This window comes from Podarcis erhardii, assembly GCF_964252035.2.
Source record: "Podarcis erhardii genome assembly, chromosome: 7".
Taxonomy (NCBI): Eukaryota; Metazoa; Chordata; class Lepidosauria; order Squamata; family Lacertidae; genus Podarcis; species Podarcis erhardii.
Genome location: NC_138511.1, coordinates 9,872,586 through 9,889,807, shown reverse-complemented (window position 1 = coordinate 9,889,807; position 17,222 = coordinate 9,872,586). Strand labels below are relative to the sequence as shown.

The 17,222-nt window shown below is 45.9% G+C and overlaps 1 protein-coding gene across 2 annotated transcripts in view; it reads right to left on the bottom strand.

The window, feature by feature from the left end:
* Positions 1-17,222, bottom strand: part of MAPKAPK5 (MAPK activated protein kinase 5) — a 28,408-nt gene that overhangs the window by 3,683 nt on the left and 7,503 nt on the right. Inside the window, exons 4-12 of one of the 2 annotated variants that reach the window (XM_081868486.1) lie at positions 16,634-16,731; positions 15,698-15,810; positions 10,899-10,984; positions 9,966-10,061; positions 7,767-7,847; positions 6,145-6,332; positions 5,188-5,308; positions 2,727-2,857; positions 1,303-1,424 (exon numbers count right to left, since the gene is read on the bottom strand). In XM_081868486.1, the coding sequence (XP_081724612.1) occupies positions 1,303-1,424; positions 2,727-2,857; positions 5,188-5,308; positions 6,145-6,332; positions 7,767-7,847; positions 9,966-10,061; positions 10,899-10,984; positions 15,698-15,810; positions 16,634-16,731 (1,036 nt within the window). The remainder of the gene's footprint in view (positions 1-1,302; positions 1,425-2,726; positions 2,858-5,187; positions 5,309-6,144; positions 6,333-7,766; positions 7,848-9,965; positions 10,062-10,898; positions 10,985-15,697; positions 15,811-16,633; positions 16,732-17,222) is intronic. The other variant, XM_081868487.1, reaches the window with a different exon arrangement.

Genomic DNA, 17,222 nt, shown 5'->3' with positions numbered 1-17,222 from the left:
AGAGTTCCATTTCTAGATAAAGAAAATACAATCAACAGGGGTGGAAGTTTTCAGTTGTGGTGCCCTACTTATGAAATGTTGTTTTGAAGGAAGCCCACCTGTGTTATCCCTCACACAGACAATTTACATTTTCCTGTTAGCTCGTTCCAGTAAATGTTCTGCCGCACTGTTACTCTGGCTGTGTTGTGAGATATTATACACGTAGGTTTCGCTACCTGCCCATTTGTTATCCGCATATTTGCTTATCCGAACACAAAGAATGATGCCCCAATCTTGTTATACACATGGCCGATTCAGATATTCAAACAGCCACACCTTGCCCACTTCTGTACTTGTTTGCTGATCAAAGACAGCTATTTTGGTGCAGCAACCACAGAGAGAGGGAGCAGAGAGCGAGATCAAACAAATCAGGGAGCAGGAGAGATAAGACAAATCTGTTTTTCCTTTGTCTCTCTTTCTCGCTGCTTGGCTGCAGCCATTTTAGGAAGAAACCATGGTGAGAAGGGGGGTGGGAGAGATCATGGATTAGAAAGGTTCCTATAGAAAACAATGGAATCCTCCGGAAAACAATCTCTCTTGATGGCATTTTACCATTGTACTGTGGAGAGTGTATTAACTTATGGCCTGTGTGTGTGGTTTGGGAGCTGCATGGTCAGGGGAAAACCAATGCTGTCCAGGGTTGTAAAGACTGTGGAGAGAATAATTAGGGGCACTCTTCCCACCTTGGATCAAATCTATGCTTCCAGGTGCCATAAGAAAGCTGCAGAGTTAGCGCAGGATAGTATGCACCCCGGAAATTATCTCTTTCAGCTTCTGCCTTCTGGAAGAAGGTACAGGGTTATAAAGACTAGGACTAGTCGCCTGAGAAACAGTTTCTACCCAAATCCGATTTTGGTTTTAAACGCAGTGTAAGGAGTCTCTATGGGAGTATACTGTATTTAAAAATGGGGTATCAGAGTTTTTAGGGGGCTAACCAGGTTGGGATAGCTGGGATAACAGACTTGTTGGGTTTTGAATGTTTTATTTAGATTTTTCAATTTCGTTGTTCTGTATGGGACAATGACAATAAAGATTATTGTATTGTATTGTATCATAATGGAAATCATGGACTCATTAGGCAAACGCTCGCCTAACCAATGATTTCCAGGGAATGCACTGTTTTCGGTAAGCGGGACCTGCATGTACCGTTGCTGTAAACCAGTGTGACGTGCAAACTGTGGCTGTTGGAAAAAGCACAGGCGACCTGCGGCCCTCCCAACATCTCCCTCTCCCACAAACACAGCTTGTCTTAAAATCTGCGACCTTTACCAGCCTGTGGCAGGATGCACTGGGCAATCACGTCACGGAGCTTTTCCAGGGCGACATTGGAGTCTTCGCTGCTGTTCTCAGGATCGTGGATATACACGCTGTCCTTCGGTTTCGTTCTGTAATGAGACAGGGGAGAAATGTGAGTGCCCCAAGCATCAGAGTCTCCCAGAGCCTCCTTCAGCTAATATCAGGTGTGAGTTCTGGGTTCTTGTTTTGCCTAAGAAAGACGTTAGCCGCCCATGAAGAAGCTTGTGCCGGAGGTAAGGGAGCGACCAAGATGGAGATTCCTTGCCTTTGAGCTTGTTCCCTCCTTCTACACTTATTCCATCTTCTGGGATTCCCCACCACTCCAGCTCCCTGCCAAGCACATAGTTAGTAGCTATGAAGAAATTCTCCCAACAGCATCATGCATCCATTACTGAAGATTATGATGAAGACGTTGAAGGAAAAACAATTTTCCTTCCTGCCAAGCACATATTTAGTGGCTGTGAAGAAATTCTCCCAACAGCATCATGCATCCATTACTGCAGATTATGATGAAGACATTGAAAGTAAAACAATTTTCCCTTCTTTTTTTTAAAAAAAGCTCTCCTCTTCCCTTTGCTGTTCTTCCCTTTCACTGTCTTGAAGGGCAACAGGGCTGCAAGAAGAGCTTCAGAGCAACTCTTTCTCCTTACAGAAGGGAGCCACCCTCAAGAGCAAGACACCATCCCAACCCCCAATGCCCATGACTTCCCTAGCCCCAGTTGTCCGCTTTTGGGCAGGTCCCCAGCTCCTCTGCTATAGCAGTGGGGGACTTGTGGCTGGGACCAATGTGGCCAGGAGCCCAAAAACATCTGGAGAGCTGCAGGCTCCCCATCCCTGCTCTGGAAGAAGTGGAATACTATAATAAATAATAATAATAATAATAATAATAATAATAATAATAATAATAATAATAATAACAACAACAATAATAATAATAATTTATTTATACCCTGCCCATCTGGTTGGGCTTCCCCAGCCACTCTGAGCGGCTTCCAAAAAAATATTAAAATTCTGTAATACATCAAACATTAAAAGATTCCCTAAACAAGACCTCCAAGACCGGTGCCTGCTGTGTGTTTCAAACAGGCCACACAGGCCAGCTCCTTCTCAAGGACAAGTTTCTTGCTTTAGCAGATTTTTTATTGGGGGGCCGGGAGTTTGGAGTCTGTGGCCATCCAGGTACGGGGCTGCAATTCCCACTCATGCCTGACTGCTGTCCATGCTGACTGGGTCTGATGGCAGCTGGAGTCCAACCATGTCCGGAACGCCACGAGTTCCCATCCCCACTCTGCAAGGCTTCTCTCACTATTCTTCCCTAATAAGCATTTAGCTCTTTCCTTCCCCTGTCCTTGTACTGCCCCCTCCTGTAGCCTTTGCTCTGGGATATTTACCCCAGCAGCTTCCTCTTGCGCAGAATAGGGTTGTTGACAGAATGGAGGGGCTTGAGGCTGACTTTGAGATCCTGGATCCTCATGTTGGCCAGCTGCTCTGCGTGTGCCTGCTGAATCCCAGCAACCATTGCCTGGTACAATCAGGGCGGGGCGGGGGGCAAGAGAGAAGAGGGAGGCAAAGAAGTCACAAGTCAGGTTATGAATTAATGCATAGAAGTGATAACAGAAACCAACAGCAAGAAGAGTGTTAAGCCTGAGTCAGCACCTGCTTCCTGAAGGCCATAGAGAGATGCGAGCCACCCCAAGGGATGCAGACCCCAAAATAAGGTTGGCTCAGAATGATCACTCAGCAGCCTAATACAGTCATACCTCGGGATACAGACACATCAGGTTGCGGTATTTTTGGGTTACAGACAGGCCGAAACCTGGAAGTACTGGAACGGGTTACTTCCGGGTCTTGGAGGTTGCACATGCGCAGATGCGCTAAATCACGCTTTGCGCATGTGCAGAAGCACCAAATCGCAACCCACACGTGCACAGACCATAGCTGTCAACTTACAGATTTGAAAATAAGGGACTAGCAGCCTTGAAAATAAGGGACCAGCAGCCAAAATAAGGGACCTGCAGCCTCACCTGTTCCAGGCACTCCAGTCTTCCTGTCCTTCTGCAGTCTGGTCAAACTCATGCTGGTAGCTTCGAGAACACTGTCCAACCAACTTTGTAACCAGAGGCTCAACTGAATAGAATCTGAATCACATGCACCACAAGGCCTATGCAGCCTCAGCTTAAGATGGCTCCCTGGCCTGGCTTTGCACTGCAAAGTTTGCAGCAGCACATGCAACAAAATGGCGTCCAGCATTCAAAAACCTCCTCAGCTTGCATTAACTAGCCACACACAAGGCATGCAAGCTCCACCCCCCAGTCGTTCTTAGACTTCTTATTGGGTGAGCAACACAGCCAAGCAACACAGTTGGAGCCTCCCTCCGCCCTGGCCGGCATGGAGGGAGGGAGGGAGAGGAGCTGCTTCCTTTGAAATTTAAGGGACATCATTTAAGGGACATCCATCAATAAGGGACAGCAGCAGGACATGGTGCTGGTATAAGGGACTGCCCCTTCAAATAAGGGACACTTGACAGCTATGGCACAGACGTGCCACTGCGGGTTGTGAATGCTGTGGGTTGCGAACGTGCATCCCACACAGATCACGTTCGCAACCCAAGTGTCCACTGTATTTAGATTACTTCTTGACAAGAGGGAGCGATTTACAAAACCCTCTAACTAGAAAGCGCTTGGCATGAACTTGCCATGCAAGGTTTCCGTCAACAGCACAGACAGACAGCGCTTGGGTGAACAATTTCAGATCTCCTGGAAGTGGGCTCCGTAACAGCATGGTCAGCTGTCAAACAACATCATTTTGGAAGCTTCAAGGGAATGTGACAACCTGCCTTTGAACAGGGATGTGTTATTAGAACCACACTGCCATCGGTGCTCCAGTGTCTGCCCTGGCTCTGACATCCAAAGCCCATGGGGGGAGGGAGCAGCAGGCACAAGAGGATTGCCTCCTCTCCTAAAATCGAACTCGGCTTTTAAGACATCCCCTCTTGAGAGTCCTGTGCTTAGTCAGGACTTTAAGGGTGTTCAAAGGAGTGACCTTAGTGCAGGCTTCCTTCAACCTCGGCCATCCAGATGTTCTGAGACTACAGTTCCCATCATCCCTGACCACTGGTCCTGCTAGCTAGGGATCATGGGAGTTGTAGGCCAAAAAAACATCTGGAGGGACGAGGTTGAGGAAGCTTGCCTTAGTGGCTGTCCCTCAGCTCTGGAATTTCCTTCCCTTGCAACCTGCCCAGCACCACATATGGGTCGCCTAGGATTACGAATCTTTGCTCTGCAACTTTACACAGCAACAGGAGGGACACCTCTTGGGTCCAGTTCTCCCCAACAGCAACAGCAAATGGCGCAAGCTGACTAACACTCCAGTGTTCATGAGGACAAGTTACATCATGTGTGAAAAACCTACCTGTAAACCATGTGTTTCCAGGGGGATCCAGAACACTTTTACTTCATCTGGGGGAGTTTTATTTCCTTTGCTTCAGATTTAGAAGCTCAACATTCACCATCCATGCCAGCTCAGGAAATGTGGATGTTTTGAATTATATGGATGTGTCCCCATTTCTTTCTCTTACTATTTACTGCTTGTTTGCTTTGTGTGTGATATGATGCAATAGCCTGCTACCACACTTTTGGGTTGTTAGTAATGTTAATAAAGGCAAAAATATTTATTTTATTAAAAAGAAAGAAAGAGGAGAAGTATTTATCCTTGCTCACAAGACGCTTGGGAGAATATCGCCATTGCAAATACTGGCCTAGACAAGCAGATGGGCTGGGATAATTTTCTGCTGACCAATGTTCCTTCATCCTTAAAAACAATCGATTTAGGAAAGCCAAAAATAGTACCAACCTTGTCCATCATTAACTGGGCAGAGGGCAAAATGTTATCAAGAGCCTCTGTGGAGTTCAGCCAAGGATGGTCCAGGACACCTTCTATTGTCAACCTTTCCTCTGGCTTCACCTTCAGCAGCCTAGGAGTTTAAGGAGTTAGAAACATCAATCACAAACCCTTTTCCTTAAAAGATGCACTCCTATCCTGTTCCATTTTTCTAAGTGCGCCTTTAGACTTCATAAAACCCTGAGCAGCTCTTCTCCGATTACCATCTTCATCCTCCTTCACAGAGTGAGCTCAAGTTGTCAATTCGGGAGATAAACACCTACAGAGAGGCGACATCCATTGCGTCCTGGTGCCCTGTGTGTTAAATGGTACTGGCCTCTAACTTCCATCAGCCCCAGCCAGCACGGCCAATGGTCAGGGACGGGAGCTGTAGTCCAACAAAACTTGGAATGCACCAGGCAGGGGAGTGTGGGTTTTCTCATTAAGAAGGTAATAGCGAACCATCTGTTGTTTAAAACTTTTTATGATTTTTAATGTTTTCATACTGCTGTAAACCGCCGAGATATATTTTCATGGTTCAACGGTATATAAATATTTAAATAAATAAATAATCAATCCCTAGAAGTGGCCAAGACACTGATACTGTCCCACACAATCCACCACAGGAAAGTGTTTAAGCATATTTTAGAGCACATTCTGATTGTGCAGGAAAAGAATAGGAAACCTCTCCTGTGGGCCTTGTTAGGACCTTCCCATTTGGCCCACAAGACCATTTCGGCCAAGCCATACCCACCTTCCCCCCGGTAAAAGATACTTGTGGCAGAGACCGATTTATGCCTGGGAAGTAGCCACTTTGTGAATGGAAGCCTCCACCTGCTTGTATTAGCTGTGACCCCCAACAAGCACTACAGGCAGCATGACTCACCCACCTGGGAGAGTTTTGCACAACCCACTGGTGATGGGACTTACTTGCGCACCATGTCTTTTGCCATTTCAGAGATCTGGCTCCATTCCTCCTCTGGAAATTCAAAGCTCCCTGTCATGATCTTCTTCCGCATGTCCTTGGGAATTGTCCGACTGTGGTGCTTAGAGTAGAAAGGTGGGTAGCCGCACAGCATCACGTAAATGATGACACCCAGGGACCATAAGTCACAGCTCTGGGAGAAGGATAAAAAGGAATCTTAACTCTGTATGGAGCATGACTTGAGAGGGTTGGGATGAAGGAATAAGGGTCCCCCAAGCACCCCCAAAGGACGCGGGTGGCGCTGTGGTCTAAACTACAGAACCTAGGGCTTGCCGATCAGAAGGTTGGCGGTTCGAATCCCCACGACGGGGTGAGCTCCCGTTGCTCGGTCCCTGCTCCTGCCAACCTAGCAGTTCGAAAGCACGTCCAAGTGCAAGTAGATAAATAGGTACCACTCCGGCGGGAAGGTAAACGCCGTTTCCGTGCACTGCTCTGGTTCGCCAGAAGCAGCTTAGTCATGCTGGCCACATGACCCGGAAGCTGTATGCCGGCTCCCTCGGCCAATAAAGCGAGATGAGCGCCACAACCCCAGAGTCGGCCACAACTGGACCCTTTACCTTTAAGCACCTTCTTTATGTGCCCCTCCATGAGTGGTTTGGAGGCTTGGAGCCTTGTCAGTGGTAGTCCTCTGGTTACACAATGCTCTCCCCAGGAGGCATGCTTAGCACAGTCTTTATCTATTTTTGGAAACCAGGCAAAGGCTTTTCTCTTTACCCGAGCTTTTACCCTTGCTTTGAAGGGATGCACTGTGGTCTCTTTTAGTGGGGTGCAATCAGTAAGCCCCAATTTGTTTAGCTGTATAGCTGTGTTTTTAGACTTGCACCAGATGTTCTTAACTCATTTTAGCACAAGTTGCTTTGAGTGAGAAAAGCAACTTTCAAATATGATTAGTGCTGATAATAGATGTGGCTGTGTAAATATTCCACACTGAAGAAAGAGACAAACTCTGCACTGAGGAAAGTCAAATGGAAGTCTTGCATTAGGCAAATCAATGCGTACAACAGAGTCCCCCCTTTCTTTTTCTGCACAAATGTCTCTCGTACAATGCAAACAGGTGGCAGAAGAGTGTTTTTAATATACACTAGGAAGAGCTTGATGGTGGGAGGAGAAATATAACCGAGGGTGTACATAGTTCCAGGAAACTGACTGGAGGTCACAAAAGAATGGCATGTAATCATGCAGACACATATTTCCACTCCCTCTTCCCTATACACAATTATAGTAATAATAATAAAATTTTATTTCTATCCCGCCCTCCCCAGCCGAAGTCGGGCTCAGAGCGGCTAACAACAGTAAAATAATACAACATTCTAAAATCATTTCAACTGATTTCTGCAGCTGGTGTCTGCAACGTTTAAGTCATTTCCCTAACCTAGAGGGGAAAACGTGTTTTATAAAGCAACAACAACAAACCACAAAAAATTGGTGTTTAACACAGCAGAATTCCATACCAGCCACCATCTTCTGTGCCGGGCATAAAATTCCCCATGAAAAACCAGGCAAATGGAAAGACAGCTGCTGGGTATTCCTGAAACACAGCCAAGGACACTTGGGTTGAGAAGCATACCTTATTGTAAGTGTAGGGCGTTGGCGAGGTAGGAATGATACCAGATTTCTCTTTCTGGTGCCTTCTCTGTGCCTCTAGTACCTGCGGGGGGGTGGAGGGGGAACATGGGCAATCTTTAGACATTAACAGCAAAGAGGAGAGAGAAACATCAAAGACACACCTTTGTGATCAAGAAACATTCACCATAACCAGACTTCAGCACCTGCTGCAAGGACTGGGAGCAGGGAGCAAAGCTAGCTGGTTACACTGGCTCATAGATGCGTCTGATGCTGCTTACACAAGGAATTTTTAAAAGTAAGCTTCTCACGTCAGTAGCTGTCAACTGTTCTTGCAATGCTGCTCTCAAAGATCTCAGAACAAATAAAAGTTGTCATTGTTCTGGCATATAAAAGCTGAAGTCCATGAATGGTTTTTTTTTTTTTTTTTAAAAAAGGTTGCAAATGACTGCTTATTTATTTTGCTTGTGTTAGTTATAATGGCAAAGGAGTTATACAACACACCAAAACCCTATTCCCTTGGAACACTGTTCGGCCTCCCTCTTGCCTCCAAAATTTCAACAAGCACTACTGACATATTTTCAGATTTTTACCAACACAGGAGTTAGAAAACTCAAGATTTTATTTATTTATTTTTAATGTGAGACCAAAACTCAGGTTGCCAAAGCTCAAAAGTAATGCCTAAGATTTGTACACTGACACCCGGTCTTGTAGGGGGCCTAGGAACAGAACATCTTGAGCGGCAAAATAGGCTCATATGTGCTGCATATGTAATGTTTTGCATATTGCAACTACTCTGGTCAGGGCTCTCAGCCAGAAAGTTCTCGTGCACTAGCACTCCCTATTGCCCAAGTGCCATTCAGGCTTGTTGGGCCTGGACAGAGAACTACCTGATGGGACTTCTAGAGCATGGGTGCACAACCTTTCAGAATGCCAAGGCTACATACCAGCCGTGCATGTTTCTAGACACCCACCTGCCCACAGATTCAGCCTCCGTCCAGGCAAGCAAGAGGCATTATTCAAGGGCATGTTCCTGCCAGGCAGAAGCACACAGAGAGGGTGCAGAACAGGGCTGTTGATGGGTATGGCCAATGGAAAAGTTGTGTGGCACAGGAAGAGTCCTGTGGCCCAGATAGAGAGGTTTAGATTGGGGGGTTTCATTTTCAGCAACCAGGCCCAAGGGACTACCTCTGCAGATTCGTATGGTGCTACCTCTGTTCTGTGCATACTCATGTTCCATTACAGCATATAAGCATCAGAGAAATTTGGGAAGGGATGACATTCAGTTCAGGCCAGAGTATAGTCAAACCTCGGTTGTCAAATGTAATCCGGATTCCGGAAGACCATTCAACTTCCAAAACATTCGACAACTGGACGGTCGGGATCCAAAAAATGTTCAAAAACCAGAACATGTACTTCTGGGTTTTCGGCATTTGGGAGCCGAAAGGTACGAGAATGGAGGCGTTTGGGAACCAAGGTCTGACGGTACTGGGAAGATCTATGCCACAATTATGATTATTTGTTAAACTTATTAGTCACCTTTTCTACAAAAGCAACTTCTAAGAATAAGCAAACAAAAACATTAAAACCAGCAAAGGAAAAATATAAAAGAGAGGCTTATTTTTAAAAGCAGGATTAAAACATCCCACCCATTCATGGAGACCACAGATAATTAAAAACCAAAGGCCTGGTGGAAATGTTTTTGCCTGGTACCGAAAGGCAAGCCTCTCTTGGGCAAGCATTCCACGAAAGAGAGAGAGAGCCATGACTGAAAAGGCCCTTTCTCATGTTGCTATCCTGCAGACCTCCTGTGGAGGGCACACACAGAGAAGAGTCTCAGATGATGATCACAGGTCCAGGTTAGCTCATATAGGGGCCCTTGTGGTACTAGGATCCTAAGCCACATTAAGGCTTTATAAATCAAAAGCAGCACTTTGAATTGGGCCAGGAAATTAACGGTTAGCCAATGCAGTCATGCCAGGATTAGTGTTAAATGCTCAGACCGCCTTGCCCCAGTGAGCAACCTGGCTGCCGAATTCTATGCCAGCAGCAGTTTTCAATCATCTTCAAGGGCAGCCCCACGTATAATGCATTGCAGTAATATAACCTAAAGGTTACCAGAGCACAGGCAACAGAGGTTAATTCTATCCATGTCCAGAGAAGAGGTCTAGCTGGACCACTCTTGGTGGAATCCATCCTTTACCTGAGGTGCTACGTAATACGGAGTGAACTGTGGTGTCATCAGGTCACCCTGGTCCACCTTCGCAAATCCAAAATCACACAGCTTCACTGGGGCATCCTAAAGGCAAGCAGCAAGGGACACTTGAGAGACGGGTTCAATCCCAATTTCACACCTTTCCCCTCGCGCACACATTTCACACTCAGCAACCGAAGGTGGACAAAACAGCACGGCTTCTGCGAGAGAAATTATGTAAGAACTGGGGGTGAGGCGCAGGGATCACACGGGCGCTGAGGGCTGTGATCCTGAGTGGGAAGAAAGGGGGGTAAAGAAGCTAAGAAGCAAGGAGTTTGCTGGCTGAAAGGGAGAGGACAGAATACCGCATTTTTCGTTCCATAAGACACACTTTTTCCTCCTAAAAAGTAAGGGGAAATGTGAGTGTGTCTTATGGAGCGAATGGCACTGCGCAAAGAGGGAGAGCTGCGCAGCGCCCCTTCAGTGAAGCGCCTCTCCTGGCTTCTGCCTCTTCGGGCAGGGGGAGCCTTCATCCCGCTGCCCTGAAGAGGCTTGGCGCGGCTATCCCAGAAGCCAGATCCCTCTTGCTGTTCTGGCTTCTGGGATTCAGGATTTTTTTTTTTCTTGTTTTCCTCCTCCGAAATCTAGGTGCGCTTTATGGTCTGGTGTGTCTTATAGAGCGAAAAATACGGTAACTAGGGAGCTGGGAAATGGTTAGAATGGAGGGAGGCAGCAAGAGGCCTAGGAAAAGAGGGGCAAGGATACAGAGGGGTAAAGGGAAAACTCATACAGGGCCCAGGGACAGAAAGGGCTGCCGTTGGCTGGAGGGACAGGTAATGTGAGTTTGGGGCAAAATGAGAGTGGCCATTTCACATTCTGATTTGAACAAACCAGCAGCATAGCTGATTTAACAACACCCAAAGTAGCAAATCTCCATCTTACCAAAGAATTGTCCTTGAAAAGAAGGTTCTCAGGCTTGAGGTCTCGGTGCGCAATGTTTAAAGAATGACAGTGTTGCAAAGCCAAAGCTATCTGGAAAGAGGGCACAAGGAGTCAAAACACAGTAACCAAAAGGCTCTCATTGACATGATGGCATCTGCACTTAAAAAAGGAAAAGGAGCACAGTAGATACCCTCAGCACCACCACAGAGGGTGTCCCTTAGAATGGCTCAGGAGGTCAAAGGAAAAGCAGTTGGAGATCTGGGATGAAGACACAGCACCACAACTCTTGACTCTGGCTCAGTCTCTGTGCTCTGGGGTTCTGAGATCACAAATCTCCACCAGATCACCACCACCCATCTTACCCATCTGCACATACTGGAAGACTATGCATACGTGTGGGGAATAAAGACAGATCCTAAAAGCACACTGCTAAGGGCAGGTGGAGCATTTCTTTAAAAGGGTTGTCTGAGATCTGGCAAAACAAACTGCTGAGCAAACGGCAAAGAGGGCGGTTTACTCCCGGGGCTGGGGTGGGGAGAGGGCACACATCCAGCAAACAGCTGTTTCTGCCTTGGCAGGCTGCTTCTATCAGTCAAGCCATCCAACCCAGCTTGAGGCAAGAAGGGTCTACACAGCAAAAGGTTCCTTCTGTTCTTACAACACAGATTCTCTTGGTTTGAGGCAAGCGAATTCCGTCAGGGAGGGTGCAAGTAGAAAATCAAAGCAGGGTATGCAAAACCAGGCTTAAGGCGGCCTGCTGTCTGGGCCCTTGGGGAATGTTTTCAACTCCTGCTTTCAACCTCTCTGGGTGTTTAAGCTGGATGAAGTGCAGCAAGCATTTCCTAATCTTCTCAGCGGACCTGAGCAGGGACCTCTTCGCGTTCCTGCAGAGCCACAGTGGGGGAGAGGAGGGAACACCACAAAAGCCCACCTTGCGACAGTTGGAAAAGTTGTGCTTGAAATTGCCCAGGGTCAACTGGAAATGTTAAGAGAAAGACACACACCCCTATCCCAGCTTGTTGCTAATTGCTTTCAGTTTCCAAGACTAAAGTGTTAATCCGACTTATTAAAAAACATTTTCAATAGTACAATTGTATCTCAACAGTGGCCCTTCATTTGCTGTTAACAGGCCAACTGAATCTCTGAAGTAATTAAGTGATTAGGTTCTGATGTTTACGTGCAAGATGAAGGCAGGTGACAGAAGATTTACTGCCTTGTTTGCAACTTGCTATGGGGCCAATCAGCAGCTCCAGCCATGGCTGACCACGCAGCAACCACAAGTCTACTATGAAACACAATGACTGTTTTTGAATGGCAGGCCGCTTAGAACCAGAGCAAGATTAAGGGCACCATTCAAAAGGTGCAAGTTGAAAGCAAAGATCATTCCACCTACGTTCAGTGCTAACAGTTTTAATTTTGTTAAGGGCATATTTTGAAATGAAAAAGAATAAAAACCAAAAGGTGGCCAATTTGTTTCGCAGACTATGTCAGGCTAAAATGCACAATTAGCTCCAAGAAATAGAAAATTATGTAAATATTTTTATTAATATAGCAGGTAGCAGGCCAGTGGGCACACTATTCTCCACCGCATTCTTTTCTGAAAATTGAGGCTGCCGATGGTAAAAGCATGGAGTGAGACTTGGAAAAGCTGTATATATGGGCTCTGCAATGGGAATTACTAGAAATTTTAAAAGTTGACACAAAAACCATAATTTATACTTCTCTGTCCACTCACAACCAACCTTGGATAAAACCAGGCACTCTTGAGCTAACACCCGACACCCTCAGGATAGGCAAGGAACAATTCAGACAAAGTCAAGCATTTTTAACTTCCACAGATTCTAACTGGAAATATGATGAAAGTTAAAAAAGGTGAAGGTAAAGGACCCCTAACAATTAAGTCCAGTCGCGAACGACTCTGGAGTTGCGGCGCTCATCTCGCTTTATTGGCCGAGATAGCTGTCCGCAGACAGTTTTTCTGGGTCATGTGGCCAGCATGACTAAGCTGCTTCTGGCGAAACCAGAACAGCACACGGAAACGCCGTTTACCTTCCCGCCGGAGCGGTACCCATTTATCTAATTGCACTTTGACGCACTTTCGAACTGCTAGGTGGGCAGGAGCTGGGTCCAAACAACAGGAGTTCACCCTGCCGCAGGGATTCGAACCGCCAACCTTCTGATCAGCAAGCCCAAGGCTCAGTAGTTTACACTACAGCGCCATCTGCGTCCCCATGATTAATTTATCTCCCACTAAATCAACAGGACGTACACATAAGAAATCATAGGATCATAGAGTTAGAAGGAACCACGAGTCATCTAGTCCAACCGCCTGCAATGCAGGAATCTTTTGCCCAAATGCTTAAATCCAGCGGGATTAATATTCTAATTACATATATTTAACCTTGTGTTTCTGAAAAGAAAACATCATTTCAAAACAGTATTTTAAAAGTAGTTGTCAACCTGCCAAAATGGATGGAACTAGATGGAAATATAAATGTTATAGCATTCACAACCATCCCTTTGGGGCATCTACCAGTGAGACTCTTTAGTGAGCTCCATCACATGCAAGTTGGAGGCGAATTTAATGATGCCTTTTACCACTACAACTAATCCAGAACTACAACTAATCCAGAATGCGGCAGCTAGACTGGTGACTGGGGGCGGCCGCCGAGACCATATAACACCTGTCTTGAAAGACCTACATTGGCTCCCAGTACGTTTCCGAGCACAATTCAAAGTGTTGGTGCTGACCTTTAAAGCCCTAAACGGCCTCGGTCCAGTATACCTGAAGGAGCGTCTCCACCCCCATCATTCTGCCCGGACGCTGAGGTCCAGCGCCGAGGGCCTTCTGGCGGTTCCCTCATTGCGAGAAGTAAAGCTACAGGGAACCAGGCAGAGGGCCTTCTCGGTAGTGGCGCCCGCCCTGTGGAACGCCCTTCCAGCAGATGTCAAAGCGATAAACAACTACCTGACATTCAGAAGACATCTTAAGGCAGCCCTGTTCAGGGAAGTTTTTAACGTGTGATATTTTATTGTATTTTGCTTTCTATGGAAGCCGCCCAGAGTGGCTGGGGAGGCCCAGCCAGATGGGCGGGGTATAAATAATAAATTATTATTATATTATTATTATTACCAGATCCACAATGAACAGAACTCTGCTCAAGCAGGATTATTTTAAACAAAAAGCAAAAAACCTTCGCAAATCTTAGAATTTAATGTTTCTCCAACAAGTTACTTTTCTGGAAAGAACTCTCCCTGAAGAAATTATCTTGTGTTAGATCAGAACAAAGCACTGCAATTACATTGCGATGAAATAGTCGCAGCAGAAAACACACAGAAAGAACAAAAGGTGGATTCACAGGTAACACTTCATTAGAACAAGAGACAAGGCACCTAGAGACCTCTCACCACCCCAAAAAAGAGGTAGAGAGAAGAGGTCACCCTGTCACCAAGGCATATAACCATAATCCTTAAAAAAAGACCAGCAACACAAATCATGACAAGAGAAAGGAACAAGCAACCACATCAAACATGAATACAAAAAATACATGTTCGTTCCCAGAAGGGAAACTGATTTATTCAACTTTGTGCTACAGTATTTCTCAGCCTGCTATTCCTTGAGGACCAGACTACAGTCGTACCTTGGTTTTCGAACAGCTTAGTTCTCTAACGTTTTGGCTCCCAAACACCACAAACCCAGAAATGACTGTTCCGGAAGCCGTGCTTTGGTTTCCTAACGTTTTGGAAGTTGAACAAACTTCTGGAACAGATTCTTTTCGACTTCCAAGGTATGACTGTACTAAGAAGGGGCTGTCTCTCTTTGGATACTTCACAGGACCCAGAAACAGCAAGTCCTTCCACTGCTCAGAGACTGCCCACATCTCACAAAGGTCCAGGGGTTTGAGTTTCAAGACTTGCTCTCACATCTGCTGGACTGTGACCAAACTGCACATTGGCCTATTCACTAGGGTAGGGCCTACATGGATCTCCAGAGTGTGAAGAACTGGAAGAGACTCAACTGACCCAAGACCATGCTTCTGCCTTGAATTAGGGGACCCTGTGCTGATGACACACTTCGTCACTCTTTCTTCAAAGGCTTTGTAGTGGCTGTGATGGCAGGGAATTCATAGCTATGTTAAGTTTACCCTGAGTAAAGGGCCCACGGATAAGAATTTCATTAATATCTAACCCTATCCCTGTGATTTTTCTTCTTTATTTAATGCATTTGCATAGACTAGAAATCCCCAAAAATTGCATGCTGCAAGAGAATAAATTCAAAGTTTCTTGGAGCTCAAAGCATCTGCCAGCAAAATAAGCTGCTTCCTCCATCCTTGGACAAGTCATTGTTCAGGCCTTGCTGCCTTCCCATCAGCCTTTGCTGGAAGCAGGTGATATGCCCAACCTGACACTGCAAAATCACCTCCCATCCACCCAAAGGAGGCAGCCCACTCAGTCTTTAAACGAGAAACTGGTGTCGGGCAGACCTCTTCAGAACAGGGACCTGCAGAGGCAGGTTTGGATGGGCTCTGTTAAGGGAAAATAATTCTTGTCCTCATACACCCTAAAAAAACAAACTTTGGGAGTCCTCCAGTTTTAACTCAAAAAAGAGAAAGGCTGTCCAGGAGATCATAACAAAGCAGGCAATCTTCTGATTAGATCAGAGGGTTGTTTTCTTAAAAAGCTTGCCGCTTGCCCTCCCAGTAAAATTGTCAGTTATTTTATGGGCTGTTTCCTCCCATGCTTTTCGCTTAGACAAGGGCGGGGTGGGTGTTGGGGGTGGGTGGGGTTAAGTTAAGAACTTGCCTGCTTTGTTACTTGGCTTGCTTGCTTCTCAGTAAAGTGCCGATGTTGGCTGATTCTGTGAAACAGTTCGCCCCCTTCCATCATCTCCATTACAATAAGGAGCCGAGCCCTGTTTTAAAAGTATTCCAGTTCGTTATATGAAAAAAAAAAAGTCAAAACGTTAATAAAAACTAGAGCTAACACCCCACACTTCAAACCAAGGCGGGGTTTGAAAAAACTGGCCTCTACTGCCCAGTTCAATATTAAAGAGAAGGAGATCAGTTTAGGATTCGGGAATTCCAGGGAATCTGTTCTTCTGGGCATCATTGAAAGAGAAAACTCCCGGAGAGTGGGGAGCAAACACATCGTGGGCAAGAACTTTTCTCCAAAGGAATGTGCACATTAATGCTACCATTTGCCAGCTGAGGTTTGTGCAAGCTTGTGGCAAGTGAAAAGTCAAGACAGCTCTAGCTCCTGTTTCCTTCTGTGAGGCTTGAGCAGGAGAATCTCCTGGCAGATCCTGCCCTGTGATCTTTTGCTGTTCTGCCAGCCTTAATGGCACCCAAGATGCATCTGAGATGCTTTGCCTTACCTCACAAGAGCACTAGCTTTTTTAAAAGAAAGAGGAAAGCCCATCGGCTATCTCAAAAAAGGGCCGCTATCTATGCTGCACACACCCTAGTGTCCTGAACGCTGGGAACCAAATGGCTAAGAAGTGAGACCAGCTGGAAGAAAGAAAAATGTTGACATATTCTGAACAATAATGTTTGTCACAATGGAAAGGAAGGCACGCTACTATGAAAGGGGTGGGGGGGGGGACACGAGACATATGGCAGTTGCAGTTTGCTTTGGATAAAAGGCGGTTTTTAAATTCCAGACAGAATTCCACACCGTCAAAGCCTGATTGTAGAAAGGATGCAGTCAGAAATCAAACCACCTTGCCAGAGTCTTACCTTGGACTTGACTCATGAGGGAACTGCACACTGTTCGCATAAACTTCAATGATCTGGACAATATTGGGGTGTGTCGCGCACATCATGTGCAGCCGGACCTGATGGAGAAGAGAAGACAAGTTAAAATGCAGCCGTTCTCATCCGCCTTAGCAACTGTCTCTTTGCTTCTCCCCCACCCCATTTTTATACCCCTCTGCCTGCAGGCAGAATTAAGGTCAGCTTGAGGAGCACTGCCCCTCCTGAAGTTCTTACCTCTAATTCTTTCTTTTTTTTCCATATAAATTTTTATTGGTTTTCCATCGATTATACATATATACAGTCTAGATTACATAAGTTGCATATAACATAGCTGTTACAAGAATCATATATATAGTACACAGTTATTTTGGGCTCCGCCGAGCCTCAGACTTCCCTTCACTTCATTGGTAAGTATCAGATAATTTCTAAAGTTACGTGTTTTATATCCTTTACATATTTGCCAAACACTGTTAGAGTTGTTCCAACCTTGCCAGAGTCATCGAAGTTCTATACTTATCTCTTATATACGTCAGATATTTGTTCCAATTTTCATGAAACTTCCGGTCATCCT